Source organism: Barbus barbus (genome assembly GCF_936440315.1).
Source record: "Barbus barbus genome assembly, chromosome: 15".
In the NCBI taxonomy this organism is placed as follows: Eukaryota; Metazoa; Chordata; class Actinopteri; order Cypriniformes; family Cyprinidae; genus Barbus; species Barbus barbus.
Window position 1 is genome coordinate 31,773,309 of NC_136743.1, and position 17,383 is coordinate 31,790,691.

General features: G+C 39.7%; 2 protein-coding genes across 3 annotated transcripts; both read left to right on the forward strand.

Moving 5' to 3' along the window:
- Positions 1 to 840: 840 nt before the first annotated feature.
- Positions 841 to 8,973, forward strand: LOC306881409 (NAD-dependent protein deacylase sirtuin-5, mitochondrial-like). Of its 2 annotated transcripts, none has more exons than XM_079435504.1 (9): positions 841 to 1,224; positions 2,065 to 2,167; positions 2,372 to 2,505; positions 3,383 to 3,608; positions 4,697 to 4,784; positions 4,939 to 4,992; positions 5,993 to 6,116; positions 6,202 to 6,317; positions 8,028 to 8,942. In XM_079435504.1, exons 2-9 carry the CDS (start codon positions 2,080 to 2,082, stop codon positions 8,098 to 8,100), a joined length of 903 nt encoding a protein of 300 aa, XP_079291630.1. In that variant the 5' UTR covers positions 841 to 1,224; positions 2,065 to 2,079; the 3' UTR covers positions 8,101 to 8,942. The 2 variants fall into 2 exon arrangements, with proteins under 2 accessions (XP_079291630.1, XP_079291629.1); XM_079435503.1 differs by lacking the exon at positions 841 to 1,224 and adding an exon at positions 1,398 to 1,746 and having other exon boundaries at positions 8,028 to 8,973.
- A 1,273-nt stretch (positions 8,974 to 10,246) lies between these two features.
- Positions 10,247 to 15,240, forward strand: LOC306881388 (tripartite motif-containing protein 16-like). The gene is made up of 6 exons (XM_079435477.1): positions 10,247 to 10,917; positions 11,380 to 11,475; positions 11,556 to 11,789; positions 12,056 to 12,215; positions 12,359 to 12,406; positions 12,625 to 15,240. Exons 1-6 carry the CDS (start codon positions 10,345 to 10,347, stop codon positions 13,137 to 13,139), a joined length of 1,626 nt encoding a protein of 541 aa, XP_079291603.1. The 5' UTR covers positions 10,247 to 10,344; the 3' UTR covers positions 13,140 to 15,240.
- The last annotated feature ends 2,143 nt before the right edge of the window (positions 15,241 to 17,383 follow it).

A 17,383-nucleotide genomic window follows, 5' to 3' on the forward strand; every position in this document is an offset into this window, starting at 1 on the left:
ATTATAAAATACCATTATAAAATACCATTATAAATACCATTATAAAATACCATTATAAAATACCATTATAAATACCATTATAAAATACCATTATAAAATACCATTAGCTTTTTCAAGTAAAGTCATTTTTCCAAGATCATCCCACCATTAGAATCCATCACACACCAGTAGACACCACTATAGCTTCCCATCATAACCATTAAATCCATTACATTTTCTATTGTTTTCTTTTCAGCAGGGATTCTCTCAACATTACATTAACATTAATAACAAAACATTAATAGAGCCTTCATTCACAATTATCTGGTCTTTAATATGTTTTAGGAGGACATTCATGTAACATTTTTCCATGTTACTATTTGTTTCTGAACATTCAGAGAAATTCAAAAGTAACATTCCTACAAAATTAGCAAAATGATCAAATGGACCGTTCGCTTCATTATAGGCTATATAACAAAAAAGATTTAAAAACAATAAAAAATACCAATTTCATAACTTGACAGGAATGTTAGCAAAGCGTTCTTAGAACAGAGTTATGTTATGATCTGGGCTGAAATGAGTAAATCATAATCTTGCAGTTTCTCAGTGTGTTCAGAGCAGATATCTGTGCTTCAGGCTCTTATTGTGTTCATGATTAATGCAAACACATCTGTGATCATAGAACAGCAGCATAATGCAGTAATGAGCCTGAGCCTGTGTGAGACTGCAGGGCGTGTGACTACACACACACACACACACACACACACACCTGATCCTGCAGGATCACTGATCTCTGATCTCTTCAGCTCTCAGTAACTTCATCAGTGTAGGACAGTTAGTGCCCTCGTTAGTGCTGACTCCGCTGGTCACCATGGCAACAAGAGATGCTGCTGCTTCACCAGAGCATCATACATACAGCACATCTGCAGCAGAGCAGGAGTCAGTCAAGTGTGTGTGTGTGTGTGTGTGTGTGTGTGTTATAATAGTGTACTGTACCTGTCCGGAGGCTGACGGATCTCCCGGTGCGGCGGAGGTACGGTGCTCTGCGCTCGGCTTCATCCTCCAGACAGGCCGCCATCGACCTCCATCAGCGGCCGCTGCTCCACCGGGCCCGGCGCAGTGTCGCGGCAGATGCTGGAGTCGGTGAACCGGCGAGGAACGGTTACCGGAGAGACGCTGCTGCGCTGATCCTGCAGGGGGCGCTCGCGGCCTCACCGACGCATCACAGAAATACTGGATAACGCTGTAAATATAGGATCCTCTATTCATTCCAAGATATCTGACGTACAAATAGAAATCAATTCCATCAATTTTCATGGGGGTGTTAAAAAAATAATTAAAATAATAATAATTCTGTCATTGCGACCGCGTGATTGGTCCATTCCGAGCAGCGCTGAGAAAAGCAACGGATGTCACGTGACTCCGGACACGACACGTCAGACTGCGAGGCTAAGTACAAATAGCGCAGATGTTGGCTCAAGTTGAAAAATCAGTGATAGACAGAACTAAAAAGGTCCCAGTGTACTACTCTATTTGTACTATATCTTCCTATAACAGAAATAGTTCTGAATTCATAATTTGACTGATTCTATGATCATCTGAGAGTGACTGCAGTCTCATCATGAACCACTAGAGGCAGCAGAGACACACCGTCACCATAGAAACAGACGCGCTTTGCGACACCTGAACATACTTTACGACATGTTTATATAGTTTACGGCAAGTACTACGCCTGGCAAGAGTATTTTCACAGTAACTTCCGTCAGAGTAAGATCTTTAAAGATTATGCTGTTTATCACTTATTCTTATACGAACGATCATCTCATCAGTGTTTCCAGCTGGTTGTGTCTGATCTGTCGTGTTCAGATGAGTGTTTATATAGCAGCTGAACTAGAACACGTGGAGTCTGATGCTGTGCTGCTGGCAGTCATTTATTGTTGCTTTTGTCTGAATCATCAAGTGTTTTAATCTGTAATATAGTGAGATTTGATGATGTATTCAGTGCTGTGATCAGTAAACCTCAACAAGACTTTAGTTGTGTCTGTTACTGATGTTGATGATGCTCCGTTTGTCTGTGTTTGACAGGCTAAAGATCAGTAAATGCTCATTAATCAGCAGATGTGGAGGACAGCAGCAGCTCTCTGCGGGAGATGGACAGCTGTCAATCACATCATCCGCACAAACTCAGGTGTGAGACAGAGCCAGCAGCTCAGAGCTACAGTAACTACACACCAGATATACAGACTATCATGCTCCGACATCACCGAGAGCTGATCGTGATCTGATCACAGCTCTAGCACTGAGGAGAAGCTGTCTTCTGGGAATCACTGGGACGTGTGTGTGTGTGTGTGTGTGTGTGTGTGTGTGTGTGTGTGTGTGTGTGTGTGTGCAGACATGGCTGAGTTTCGTGAGATCTTCTCGAAGGCCCAACACATCGCCATCATCACAGGAGCAGGAGTCAGTGCAGAGAGCGGCGTACCCAGCATCAGAGGAGCCGAGGGACGCTGGAGGACCTGGAAAACACAGGTTACACACACACACACACACACACACACAAACAAACACTGACACATTCAAACACACACACACACACACACACACACACACACACACACACTCACAGACACTCACAGACACACATATGCACGCGCACACACACTCTCACAGACGCACGCACTCACTCAGACACACACACACACATACGCACGCACGCACTCACACACACACACACACATACACACTCTCACAGACGCACACTCACACTCACACACACACACATACACTCTCACAGACGCACACACACACACTCACAGACGCACACACACTCTCTCTCTCACACACACAAGTAAGTTTTTGATTAGTATTCTAACAAACCATACATCAATGGAAAGTTTATTTATTCAGCTTTCAGATGATGCATAAATCTCAGTTTCACAAAATTGACCCTTATGACTGGTTTTGTGCTCCAGGGTCACATATTAAAGTGTAAGATTAGATGTTTTATCACACTTATATATTTTATATATTAAAATAAGTGCCTCCTTAAAACAAACCAACACTGTACATGATAATCCTCTCTTCATGAGCAGAAAAAAACACTTCTAGTAAGTCAGTTATAGTCTTTCCTTGCCATCTATAAATTATTTTTTTAATTATAGCACAGTTTATTATGAAATGCTCTGATCATGTTGATTAATTATGCTAAATGTAGATAAAGAAACATGTTTTCACAGCAGTTAGAGTCCAGCAGTCAGATAGAACCCTGAATCCTGACCCCTTCGCTCTTGGTGAAGTGGTGTGTGTGTGTGTGTGTGTGTGTGTGTCTGTGTGTGTCTGTGTCTGTGTCTGTGTCTGTGTCTGTGTGCGTGTGCATCTGTTTCTGTGTGTCTGTGTGTGTGGTCAGGATCTGGCGACGCCGGAGTGTTTCTCTCGTCACACCAGCCGTGTCTGGGAGTTCTACCACTACCGCCGAGAGCTGTCTCTGAAGGCCGAGCCCAGCGCCGCACACAGAGCCATCGCCGAGTGTGAGGCGCGTCTCAGCAGACAGGGCCGCTCGCTGGTGACGATCACGCAGAACATCGACGAGCTGCACCAGCGCGCCGGGTCCAGACACGTGCTGGAGGTCCACGGTCAGAGCTCACAGATCATACACCATCTCTGATCGAACACACAGACCAGCATCAGCATCAGCATCAGCAGAGGAGAAAACTCACTGTGATTCACATCGTCATAGAAACAGCTTCCCTTGTACAAAAGCTATATTCAAAATACATTTATTTCATACTAAGTATAGTTCAAACGTATTAACATATTTACTGACAGATAACTCGGCTTACTGATAAATAAAAATTTTAATGAAACTTTATTTGGAGTATTACATTTGTGCACAATGTCCATTTATTAATAATAAACCTAAAATGTGTTTTAATGTCACTTTTGATGACGATTGAATCATCTTTGAATAATATCAGTCTTTAAATGCAAAATATTTATAGTGTGCCTAGTGTTTGCAATAGTTCCACTTTAGCACAATTAATTAAATATGTCTTTAATTGGACTTCAGCACTGCTTCCACACAATTAAAGTGCATTAAGCACAAAAGGAGTTGTTCCAGTTGAGCAAAGCTGAAGTATACCAGTTTAGTACATTAAAAGTACAATCGCAGGGCATTTTATTGAGTACATAAATATGTATAGTATACTTGCATGATGTAAATAAATGTATTTCAAGTACATTGAAGTATATTTATTTTCACAAGTGTTCCCAGCAGTGAATACAAGCGTTCATCCTGAAATCTGTTGTCATTGAGGATCCTTCCAGCTTTACAAATGAGGCGACATTAACAACAACATTTTGATTTGGGTAATATAATTAGAGCTTCAAAGTGTTGGAAACAGTTATTTAAAATATTTTGGGAATACTGGAAAAATGCTTGAATTTCTTTTTCAAAAAAAGGATGAACGAACCCTGAAAAAACCCCAAAACACTGAAATGACGTTTTGCTTCAATCACACTGAAGCAAAGGTTTGAAGTGATCTCTGTTGCACAATACTAATAAAATAAGCTCAGTCAGTTCAAAATGTCACATCCTTGTAGTTCAGTGTGCTGTGATAACCATAGCAGTTACAGCGACTGATGTAATGGATTAGGTTTTGAATTGAGTTGTTAGACCCTTTTTTGTATTGATTTAACAGATGTTGAAATCTTCTGTCTGCAGGAAATCTGTTTCAGACCAGATGTGTGAGCTGTGGAGATGTGGAGATCAATCACAAGAGCCCCATCTGTCCATCACTGCAGGGTAAAGGGTAGGTGACGCTCATCTGTACCCAGAAATCAACTGACTCTGTCTTCAGTGAAATAAAGCAATGAGATGCTGGACAGTCCATCACAGACTCAGACTGATGAAGCATGGGTCAGCATGATGACTGTGATGATGTGTCATTCTTCATCCTCTGCCAGATCACCTGATCCTGACGCACCTGACGCGCTCATACCTGTCAAAGACCTGCCCAGGTATCCCACTAACACAGCACACACTGAACTGAATGAGTCCAAACAGCTGATAAAAACATCACTTAACATCTGGAGAAGACAAAAGCTCAAACAAATCCAGCATTAAGATGTTTTTAACTCAAATACGATCCATAATACATAATAACTCTTCCTCCAGTGAAAAGTGTTCTGGTCTGAATCAGGAGAGAAATCTGCACAGATCAAGCAGAGTTTAAGACAGCTCTAAACACATATGTGGCTGGATTCTGATGTGAGAGACCAGGAGATGCACTTTTTCACTGGAGGAAGCGTTATTATGGATTATGGACTTAATGTATTTTAGTTATAAACATCTTAATGCTGGATTTGTTTCAGCTTTTGTCTTCTCCAGATGTCAAGTCAGCTTTATTGTCAATTCTTCCACATGTACAGCACATACATACAGAGAATTGAAATTGCGTTACTCTCAGACCCTTGGTGCATACAGTTAACATTAAACACTGACAGTAGACAGTTTAAACATATGTACATACAACTATACAGCTATACAAATGAGGACATTGTAGGAAAATAAAGAGATAGATAAAGTGGAATAAGGCGCATGGCAGAATAGATAGAGTGCAAACCAGTTAAATAAAACTAAACTGTGCAGATATAAATTATGTGTAGTGCAAGAAGAGCTTGTCAGCAGGGAGAACAGTCCTTCTATCAGACTATCTGAAGAGGTAGTGATCAGTCAATGCTGGATGAGGTAGTGATCAGTCCAATGCTGCACAAGTGACAGGTGCTGGTCACAGTGGGGGGGGGGCTCATAGTGTCAGAGTTCAGTGTTGCATGGGGTAAAAGAGGGGAGGGGGGACATCATGTTAACTGATGGACTGGAGTGGTGTGGATTATTGTGATGTTTTTATCAGACTCTCATTCTGACGGCACCCATTCACTGCAGAGCATCCATTGCTGAGCACTGGTGATATGTGCTTCAGTACTGAATGTGTGTGTGATCTCTGGTGTGTGTGTGCAGGTGTGATGAGAAGGGCTGTGATGGGCTGCTGCGGCCGCATGTCATCTGGTTTGGAGAGACTCTGGACTCTCAGATCCTCACTAAAGTGGAGAAGGAGCTGGAGACGTGTGACCTCTGTCTGGTGGTCAGTTTGACTCTGATGTGAATCTGATGTGAAACGCGCCTGCTTTGGTTTTGAAGTCCTGTCTGCTCTGTGTTCGTGTCTTCAGGTCGGCACGTCCTCCGTCGTTTACCCGGCAGCCATGTTTGGTCCACAGGTGGCGTCCCGCGGCGTTCCAGTGGCTGAATTCAACACTAAGACCACAGCAAACACACCGCGCTTCAAGTGAGTTCATCCTGCGGTTCACACCGAGACACAGAACATGTGCTGTTTCTGAACATAATCACAGAAGCAATAATATCCAGCGATCAGGAGCCGACACAAACCTCCGCGGTTTATTACACAAATACAACACCAACATGACATTGATTTTATTGTGTGCTTGTAGTGTACTCCAAATCTGAAGTGTTTTAAAAACTGTACTTGCAGATAATATAGTATTAATGAAAGGAAAGGCCACTCAAGTGAGACACTTTCATGATTGTGTTTCTTAAAGAGTTAGTGAAAAATAAAACCATGACACAGTTTTTATTTTTGGGTGAATTAACACTTTTAAAAAGTGGACTTTGTAATAATATCAAAGTAAATCAATAAATCATTTACTTTAAACCATTGTTTATACATTTTTATTGTGTTAATATATATATTAGTTAATGCAATATTTAATATATTTTAAATGAACTAAACTGCAACTTCTTTATAAATGTGCAATAAAAATGTTTAAATAAGTTTCAACAGAAATCATTAAAGTATATTTTAGTTTGTGGTAAATACTTGTCAGTATATTCAGCAGTACTTCAGATTTCAAAGAAAATAGAAGTGATTATGAAATGACATGTAAAGATGTACTTTAGGGCTGTCACGATTCATCGATTATTAAAAATCGTCGACTTCATTTTGCTCGCGTCGACTAACCGGCAAAATACCGGAAGTGGTGCATTTCACGGACGAGAATCCATAAAACACATTATTAGGCTGTTTTCCAAGGCTGCATGATATATTAAACCCATTTAAAAATCATAATTAATTTAATGAAATAATTATATGTGATGCAGTTCACACAGTATAAGCTCTTTAATTATGTCCATGCGTGTAGATTAAGCTCGTCTCAGCTTTGATTTCAGTGATTATGAGATGGACACCTGCTTCTTGCACTCTGTTGCTCTTCACTTTTGCTTTAAAAAAGGATTTCATTTGGTTTAGTAAAATATTTTTAAGTAAAATTGTTGATTTTTTTGCGGGAAATTAGTCGTTTAGATTAATCGAAATAAAATGAGTCGTTAGTGGCAGCCCTAATGTACTTCAAAAATACTCTAAAATTCAGATAATAGCATTTAATATAAATGTTAACTACTTATTAAATACATTTTAATTTTATTTAGTAACCCTAACACACACACTCCCTCACACACACACACACACACACGTTGGTTTATGGGGACTCTCCATAGGCGTAATGGTTTTTATACTGAACAAACTGTGTGTGCTATTGCCCTACACCAACCCTACACCTAAACTTAGCCCTCACAGGAGACTTTGTGCATCTTTAGATTTTCAAAAAAACACCATTTAGTATGTTTTTTAAGCCTTTTGAATTACGGGGACATAGGCAGTGTCCTCATAAACCACCTTCATATTGTAATACCTCTGTCATACCCATGTCATTATACAAATTTGTGTCCTCATAAACCACATAAACATGCACACACACACACACACACACGCTCTCTCTCGCTCGCACGCACGCACGCACACACACACTCTCTCTCTCTCTCTCTCACTCTCTCACTCACACACTCACACACACTCACACTTACTCACACACACACACACACACACACACACACTCACTCTCTCACACTTACTCACACACACACACACACACGCTCGCGTGCGTAATAATCAGGCTGATGGATGTGATTCTGTCTGGTGCAGGTTTCATTTCCCGGGCCGCTGTGCAGAGACTCTTCCTGCAGCTCTGGCCCGACACGAGTCTGAAGTCATCTGATCGACTGCAGCTGAACCTGATTGAAAACAGTGCAAACAACAATATAAAGATTCATTCCTCTGCTTCTGAAATATGACCTGTAGTATAGAAACTGGAAATGGGCCAAAGTATATTTGCACAGACGCTGATGTTGCTGGAGCGTATATTTTGTGATGTGGACAGTTTTCCATGTGCCTTAACTTTCTCAAAGAGACACATACATGCGTCACTGCCAGTGTTCCTCGTGTAGACGAGCTGTACTGGATCTTCACTGCAGCTCTGCTGTGTGTCTGTGTGTGTCTGTGTGTGTGTGTGTCTGTCTGTGTGTGTGTGTGTCTGTCTGTGTGTGTGTGTGTCTGTGTGTGTGTGTCTCTGTGTGTGTGTGTCTCTGTGTGTGTGTGTCTGTCTGTGTGTGTGTGTCTGTCTGTGTGTGTCTGTGTGTGTGTGTGTGTGTGTCTGTCTGTGTGTGTGTGTGTGTCTGTCTGTGTGTGTGTGTGTGTGTGTCTCTGTGTGTGTGTGTGTGTGTGTGGATTCAGTGCTTTACTCTGAAGCACCACTAGAGGGACAGCAGCGTTTGTTTTCATATCATTCCAGCAGTTTCAGCATTAAATACCAATGAATAAAAGTGTTTTTCAGAGACTGTGTCTGGGTTCATGATGTTCAGTCAGTGTTGTATCTGTGGCTTCTCCTGCACTCACACACAGTCATAAAATATATAAAACAGCTTTCATCCTCATTAACATATTTACAGTGAACCATTAGACTATTACATTTCTATAATGGATGTAACAAAAAGTGACCGTAAAGATGTTTATAATATTGCAAAATTTTTTTATTTCTAATAAATGCTGTTATGAACTTTCTATTCATCTGTGAATCCTGAAAAGTTTCCTCAAAAATATTGTGCAGCTCAACTGTGTTCAACATTGATAATAATCAGAAATGTTTGTTGATCAGTAAATCAGTATATTATTATGATTTCTGAAGATCATGTGACACTGAAGACTGGAGTAATGATGCTGAAAATACAGCTGCAGATCACAGAAATACATTACAGTTTAACAGACATTCATAGACAGCTGTTTTATAATGTAATATTTCACATTATTTTTGATAAATGTTTTCTAAAACAATGAAAAATCTTAACAAACTCCTAAACCGTCCTCCAGTTTGGTGCATGAATTTATAAAAGTAAAATATACCCCATGCGTCTCCGTCACTAATATGTTCATCTGAATAATGTTTTTTTGTTCATTAGACACATTTTCGTGTGAAACTCACAAATTATTATTTAGCTTTATTCACATTTTCAGTGTTTGTTTCTGCTGATGCTGTATATGAGGCTCAGATCTGAGCGTCTCACGTCTGTCAAACAGGCTTTACTGCCAGAGCAGAGCTTATAGAAGCCATCAATCTGCCTGTTCCTCAGTGATTCACTGCAGCACTGCATGATTTCACACACAACACACACACACACACACACACACACACACACACACACACACACACACACACACAGACAGACAGACACACACACACAGACAGACACACACGCACGCACACTCACACACACACACACACACACACACACACACACACACACACACACACACACACACACACAGACAGACACACACACAGACAGACACACACACACACACTCACACACACACACACACACACACACACACACACACACACACACACACACACACACACACACACACACACACACACACACACAGACAGACAGACAGACACACACACACTCACACACACACACACACACTCACACACACACACACTCACACACACACACACACACACACACACACACACACACACACACACACACACACACACGTCTGCGCTGGGTTCTTTTCAGGGTAAATCTGGACACAGTTTTCAATCCTGCAGTACAAATGTAGTAATTATGCAGTTTTTAAGGCTGTTATCCTGCTTCTCTAACCCTAACTTGAGTTCTTTGAGTGTTTGTGTGAGACTAAGTTAAGAATTAAGTTTGATCTCTAATTAAACACACCTAAATCAACTAAAGGTCTTTGTGTTTACTTTAATAACAGTCAGGTGTGTCAAAACTAAACTCAGCAGGAATGAGGAATCTGTTTTACAGACTCACAGACAAACCTGTTTCACACACGTCACTCAAACACAGAACCAGGAAACAGGAAACACATGAGTTCAGGGAAAGAGAAACTGAAGTGTAGTTGAGCTGTTGTGTGTTTGTGTCTGTATTAGTGCAGTAAAATGGCAGAAGCCCGTATTTCAGAGGAGCAGTTCTTGTGTCCGGTGTGTCTGGATCTCCTGAAGGATCCAGTGACCATCCAGTGTGGACACAGTTACTGTAAGAGCTGTATTACAGACTGCTGGAATGAGGAGGATGAGAAGAGAGTCTACAGCTGCCCTCAGTGCAGACAGACCTTCAGTCCAAGACCTGCTTTATTTAAGAACGTGGTGTTTGCTGAAATGCTGGAGAAACTGAAGAAGACTAATCTTCAAAGTGTGGTTCCTGCTGGAGCTGGAGATGTTCAGTGTGACGTCTGTACTGGAAGAAAATACAAAGCTATCAAGTCCTGTCTGGTGTGTCTGAACTCTTACTGTCAGAATCACCTCCAACAACATGAGAGTTTCTTTAAAGGAAAGAGACACAAAGTCATTGATGCCACTGGACGACTGCAGGAGATGATCTGCCAGAAACATGAGAAGCTCCTTGAGGTTTTCTGTCGCACTGATCAGAAATGTATATGTGTGCTGTGTACGATGGATGAACATAAAAACCACGACACTGTATCAGCTGCAGCACAGAGGACAGAGAAACAGGTATTTAACACTAGACACTGATGAAATATTGCTGACACTCGTTTCATATGTGTTTATATCAGCACCATATTAACAGCTTACAGCATTCACACTGAACACGACAGCAGAAATGAACAGCAGCTGCAGGAAGAGATTCACTGCTGGAAATACACTGTAAACCTTTAACAACACAATCTTTCATAAAAATAGGCCTTGATTAAGAAACATAAAATCCCCCATTCTTTGACAAAATATATATTTCTGTCAGTCAAAATGCAGGTTAAATGCAGTGACAGACGACACAGAAACACTGTCAGAGTGAAGCTCTACGTATGCGTCAGGATTACTTTTATGATAGTTACACTTGCATTTAATCTTTATAATAATTCATGTACAATAGTGGTAAATGATTAATCATACCTTCTAGAGTTTGAATCTACAGATGTTTTCTGTGACATTGACTATCATGTGTTTGTCCTGCAGAAGCAGCTGAAGGAGACACAGAAGACGCTCCAGCAGAGAATCCATCAGAGAGAGAAAGATCTCCAGCAGCTGAGAGAGGCTGTGGAGTCTCATAAGGTGAGTCTGGAGAAGAAGAGAAGTTTGTCTCAGTCTTAGTTCAGACTCACTGAAGCCTGAATCACTGTGTGTCCTAACAGCGCTCTGCACAGACAGCAGTGGAGGACAGTGAGAGGATCTTTACTGAGCTCATCCGCTCCATTGAGAGAAGCCACTCTGAGCTGATACGGCTGATCAGAGATCAGGAAAAGCAAGCAGTGAGTGGAGCTGAAGGACGACTGGAGCGACTGGAGCAGGAGATCAATGATCTGAGGAGGAGAGACGCTGAGCTGGAGCAGCTTTCACACACACAGGATCACATCCAGTTCCTGCAGGTAACACAGATCTAGAAGAACAGCATCATAGTGGACTTGAGCAGATCCTGCTGTGACACCAGACTCACAGAGAAACATTTCATGAGAGTCTTATTATATAATCATCAGTCAGGCTCTCATCTCACCATCTTCTTCTGAAAGAGATGCAGCTTACAAATGGCTTTCAAAATCTTGCTCAAATGGGTCTCATGTCAGAACTTTTCTTTCACTTGTATAAGTGGTGTCCCTGTGTGGAGCTGATGAGTTGTGATTTCTGTTTTCTGTAGAGTTTCCAGTCTCTCTCAGCTCCTCCTGAATCTACAGACGTAAATGATGATCTCTTCAGTTCTCTCGTCTCTTTTGATGGTCTGAGAGAATCTGTTCATCAGCTGAGAGACAAACTGGAGGATTTCTGCAAAGAGGAGCTCAAGAAGATCTCAGACAGAGGTAAAGTCCTGCAGATTCATCTGCTCTCAGAAACCAGTCCATCATCATCATCTCATATCATGGAGAACATCATATTAGAAATGTGTTAGGAATGGATGCAGGATCATGAGAATCACACTGTTCATGTCTGTTGATTTCCACAGTCACATTCACCAACATTGTTCCCAGGACCAGGAACCACTTCCTACAATGTAAGTCAGTAAGAAAACAAGCAGATAAACTCTGTGTTCATGTTCTTCTGTAGAAGGAGAAAGAGTTTTATAATTGATGATGTAAATGATGATTAGCACAGGATATCTGGTCATCTGTACTGAGACACTGATGATACCCTGAACATGAAGAGTTCAGCTACATGAAAAGATCAAACAGATTCATAATTCCTGATTCTGATGTGTTTTATCTCCATCAGATTCCCAGCAGCTCACTCTGGATCTGAACACAGCATTTAAACTCCTCCGTCTGTCTGAGAGAAACAGAGTGACATACACTGGCACAGTCCAGTCGTATCCTGATCATCCAGACAGATTTGATATGTATGCTCAGGTGTTGTGTAGAGAGAGTGTGTGTGGACGCTGTTACTGGGAGCTGCAGTGGAGTGGAGATGTGTTTATATCAGTGTCATATAAGAGCATCAGCAGGAAGGGATGGGGTGATGAGTGTATGTTTGGATCTAATGATCAGTCCTGGAGTTTGTTCTGCTCTTCCTCCAGTTATTCATTCAGACACAATAACATAGAGGCTGTTCTCCCTGTAAAGCCCGTCAGCAGTAGAATAGGAGTGTTTGTGGATCACAGAGCAGGAACTCTGTCCTTCTACAGCGTCTCTGACACAATGACCCTCATCCACACAGTCCAGACCACATTCACTCAGACCCTCTATCCTGGGTTTTATGTTGGTCTTGGATCATCAGTGAAACTGTGTTGATGAATCAGAATAGACTGATGAGAGATTCTACCCATAATGCTTTGAGCTGCAGGATAAATCAGTAACAGTGTTATTATTGAGTCTCTTCTTTTCTCTTCATGACATTAATACTGCAGCTGAACTTCTATCAGTGAAATAACATGAATCAGAACTAGATAAAGTTTGTTGAGACCAGAAAGCTTTAACTCTTTCACATGTGAGTTTATAGTAAGATATTCTAGCTGAGCGTGAGTATTTTAGGCGACCATTATTTTAGAATGTATCAACATTATTGTTTCCATGGTGACGCGTCATGCTTGTCACGTGACACACCTCAGCCACAATAGCACTGTATGACAGATATATCGCTGTTATTTCATTTTTCCTTTTTATTATTTTTTATTTTATTATAAATATCCACAAAGGTGCTCATTATATTATGAAACATCTGATATTCTGATTCTCAAATATACTATATTGTGAAAAGTATTGGGACACTGCCTTCTAATGAACAGGTTTTCCATGCGTGTACAAATCTTAATGTTGAAGCATATAATGATATTCGAGGGAATTGATCATATGCACGGAGCGCTCTTTACAACTTCTGGATAAAGATAAACCAGCTCATAATCTTCCGGTGAAGCTCATTTTATATGTGCTATATATAGAGACTCACAGAAACCTCTCCTGCCTCATTATTATCAGAATCTGAGAAAAATAATAATAATAATAACACCCTAAATAATGACAGCGGCATTAACATACAGTTTCATGTTATTAAAGAACATATCATTTTATATGAGTCTTGTAATCCCAGGAGTACCCAGACACTTTAAATACTGACAAATAAACACTTGTCATCTTAACTGTAGATAGTGGCAGTTCTTCCTCTGGCGTGACTTTATATGCAGACCTTGAGCCAAACACTCTATATGGGTACAGTGTACAAAAAGCAATAAATACTTGATGAAAATAAAATCTTGCGTCATAATGCAGGTAGGATCTCATTCTTCAGATGGTTTTTAGTGTGTGTCTGTGTGATCACAAAGTGATTGATTAATAAGCACTCATTAATGAGGATGTATGGCACACTTTAATCTATTCTTGCAGTTTAAGTTACAGATGTGTGACTCTAGATCTGTATTCATAAAGATGTTTATCTCATCACTCACTCTTTACTTCAGGCTTTTGACTTCAAAATATTTCAGCTTGCTAAGAGTATTTTTTACTAGAGAACGAGAGAAACCTTGCTAATGTGTTGTGATGTAAAGAAGCTAATCATTTACCACATGTGTTGATAGGCACTGTTCTTGAGGTTTGTGTGTCGTATGGCCTACAGTTTGTTCAACCGGTAACACTTTAGAATCCTGATCCTTTGTTAATGAATAACTACAGGAACAAGTCACTAATGCACTCTTAGCATTGTAGTAACTACTATTACCTAACAAGAAACTCTGATTAATTAATTAGTTAGTAATAGTGCTTAGTTGAATGTGCTAGTTCACTATTAGCTAATCAACACTTAAATCATTACTAGTAGCTTACCGTGATCTTCACTTCAGAATTAATTATACATTATGCATAATTCACAATAATTATGAAGCTGTATACAGTAGTTCTTAGTAGGTCTCCAGGATATATATAAAAATAGTAGTCATTGAGTTTCTAGTTAGGTAATAGTAGTTACTACAATGCTAAGAGTGCATTAGTCACTTGTTCCTGTAGTTATTCATTAACAAAGGATCAGGATTCTAAAGTGTTACCGTTCAACCATTTAAAACTATATCCTGGATTTCTTTGTTTTGTAGGACGATTGTTGCTTTACCAACAGCTAGTTCACTTATATATCACAACATATTATAAGACTAAATGTTCAGCTATAAAAACAATACATTACTTTATTGTGTTTCTAAATGAAAATCAGCTGAATTTATTGGCTGAATGAGACATTTTGCATTTAGTGAACAAACTAATTCAATCTGACAAAACAAAGTAGTGTTACTTTGGAAAAAATATTAAGACAATAGTTAAGATAACTATCTTCTGAACGCATGAAGTTGGATTTTGAATTGTTTTTGTGAATTTATTTTTTACAATGTAGTGAAAATATCTGTTGGGTTCCAAAATAAAGGATAAAAAAAGTATTTTGAAGTAAGTTCTGCATTTCAGGTCCATCCTCACACATTCAGAAGACTTGAAATATAAGTACACATATCACATGGAATAATGCCTTGATTCTCTCATGATCTCTGCTGTTTCTGTCCTTTCTGGAGGCCAGCAGTCACTGAACTCTCACTGCATGAAAAGAGCCGTGAAGATTCCTCAGATCGGATCATTTTACTCCACAGAAAAACAAAGCACAGGGTTTGGGATGAGTAAAATCTGAGCGGCATCAGCAGTTACACATGTGTCGTATGTGAACACTGACCCGTCCATCAGGACTGCTGTGGTTTGTGGCGTTCGGTCGGTCAGTCGTGTGTTTGTGTTTGTGCTGAAGCTCTCGAGGGAATCACTAATCTTCAGCTGTTCAGAGGAAACAGCACAAATGATTTAGAGTAAAGCCCAGGCTATTTTTATCCTGTTTAAGCTCTTCAGTGTGTCAGTGTTTGCAGCGGATAGCAAACATTACTGTCAAATAAAGCAGCAGAAACACATCCACCTCAGAGCTGTGCCATCATCTTCACTCTTCAGACGACTGAGGAGCCCGTTTCAGTCACAGAAGACCAACACCTGTCCAAGAAATGCCAGGCGACGTGCACTTATCCCACGGCTGAGCTTCCACTGTTTCTGAAAGAAACCTCATGTTTTATACTTCAAAATTAGGTGCAGGTTAAGAACAACCCTCCAAGTGAGAGAGAAAGCAAGTTGGCCAGACTCGGTCTTCCTCCTAATGGGGTGCACTCATTTTAGTTACCAAAAGATGAACCATTACTCAGCAACATCTCTGAGGTTTCGCAATAAGTGTATTGTGCCAGAATTCTGCACCTGAATGATCAAACAACAACAGTTTCCAACCTTATCATGAAGGCCAACTGTATGAAGGCATACATGAGAAGTGCAGTTTCCACATACAGTATACACACATACAGTATACACACATACAGTATATACACATACAGTATATACACATACAGTATACACACATACACTATATACACATACAGTATACACACATACGGTATATACACATACAGTATACACACATACAGTATATACACATACACTATATACACATACAGTATATACACATACAGTATACACACATACAGTATACACACATACAGTATACACACATACAGTATACACACATACAGTATATACACATACAGTATACACACATACGGTATATACACATACAGTATACACACATACAGTATATACACATACACTATATACACATACAGTATATACACATACAGTATACACACATACAGTATATACACATACAGTATACACACATACGGTATATACACATACAGTATACACACATACACTATATACACATACAGTATACACACATACAGTATACACACATACAGTATATACACATACAGTATACACACATACACTATATACACATACAGTATACACACATACAGTATACACACATACAGTATACACACATACAGTATACACACATACAGTATATACACATACAGTATATACACATACAGTATACACACATACACTATATACACATACACTATATACACATACAGTATATACACATACAGTATACACACATACAGTATACACACATACAGTATATACACATACAGTATACACACACATACAGTATACACACATACAGTATATACACATACAGTATATACACATAGAGTATACACACATACAGTATATACACATACAGTATATACACATACAGTATACACACATACACTATATACACATACACTATATACACATACAGTATACACACATACAGTATATACACATACAGTATACACACATACAGTATACACACATACAGTATATACACATACAGTATACACACATACAGTATATACACATACAGTATACACACATACAGTATACACACATACACTATATACACATACAGTATATACACATACAGTATACACACATACACTATATACACATACAGTATACACACATACAGTATACACACACATACAGTATACACACATACAGTATATACACATACAGTATACACACATACAGTATATACACATACAGTATACACACATACAGTATACACACATACACTATATACACATACAGTA

Excerpts from the sequence above, each read along its gene's own strand:
- LOC306881388 (XM_079435477.1), top strand. The coding sequence starts at position 10,345 with ATGGCAGAAGCCCGTATTTCAGAGGAGCAGTTCTTGTGTCCGGTGTGT. Across the intron at positions 11,790-12,055 it reads ATCACATCCAGTTCCTGCAG|AGTTTCCAGTCTCTCTCAGC; the intron begins GTAACACAGATC and ends TGTTTTCTGTAG. Across the intron at positions 12,407-12,624 it reads CAGGAACCACTTCCTACAAT|ATTCCCAGCAGCTCACTCTG; the intron begins GTAAGTCAGTAA and ends TATCTCCATCAG.
- LOC306881409 (XM_079435504.1), top strand. The coding sequence starts at position 2,080 with ATGCTCATTAATCAGCAGATGTGGAGGACAGCAGCAGCTCTCTGCGGG. Across the intron at positions 3,609-4,696 it reads ACACGTGCTGGAGGTCCACG|GAAATCTGTTTCAGACCAGA; the intron begins GTCAGAGCTCAC and ends TTCTGTCTGCAG. Across the intron at positions 6,318-8,027 it reads GCAAACACACCGCGCTTCAA|GTTTCATTTCCCGGGCCGCT; the intron begins GTGAGTTCATCC and ends TGTCTGGTGCAG.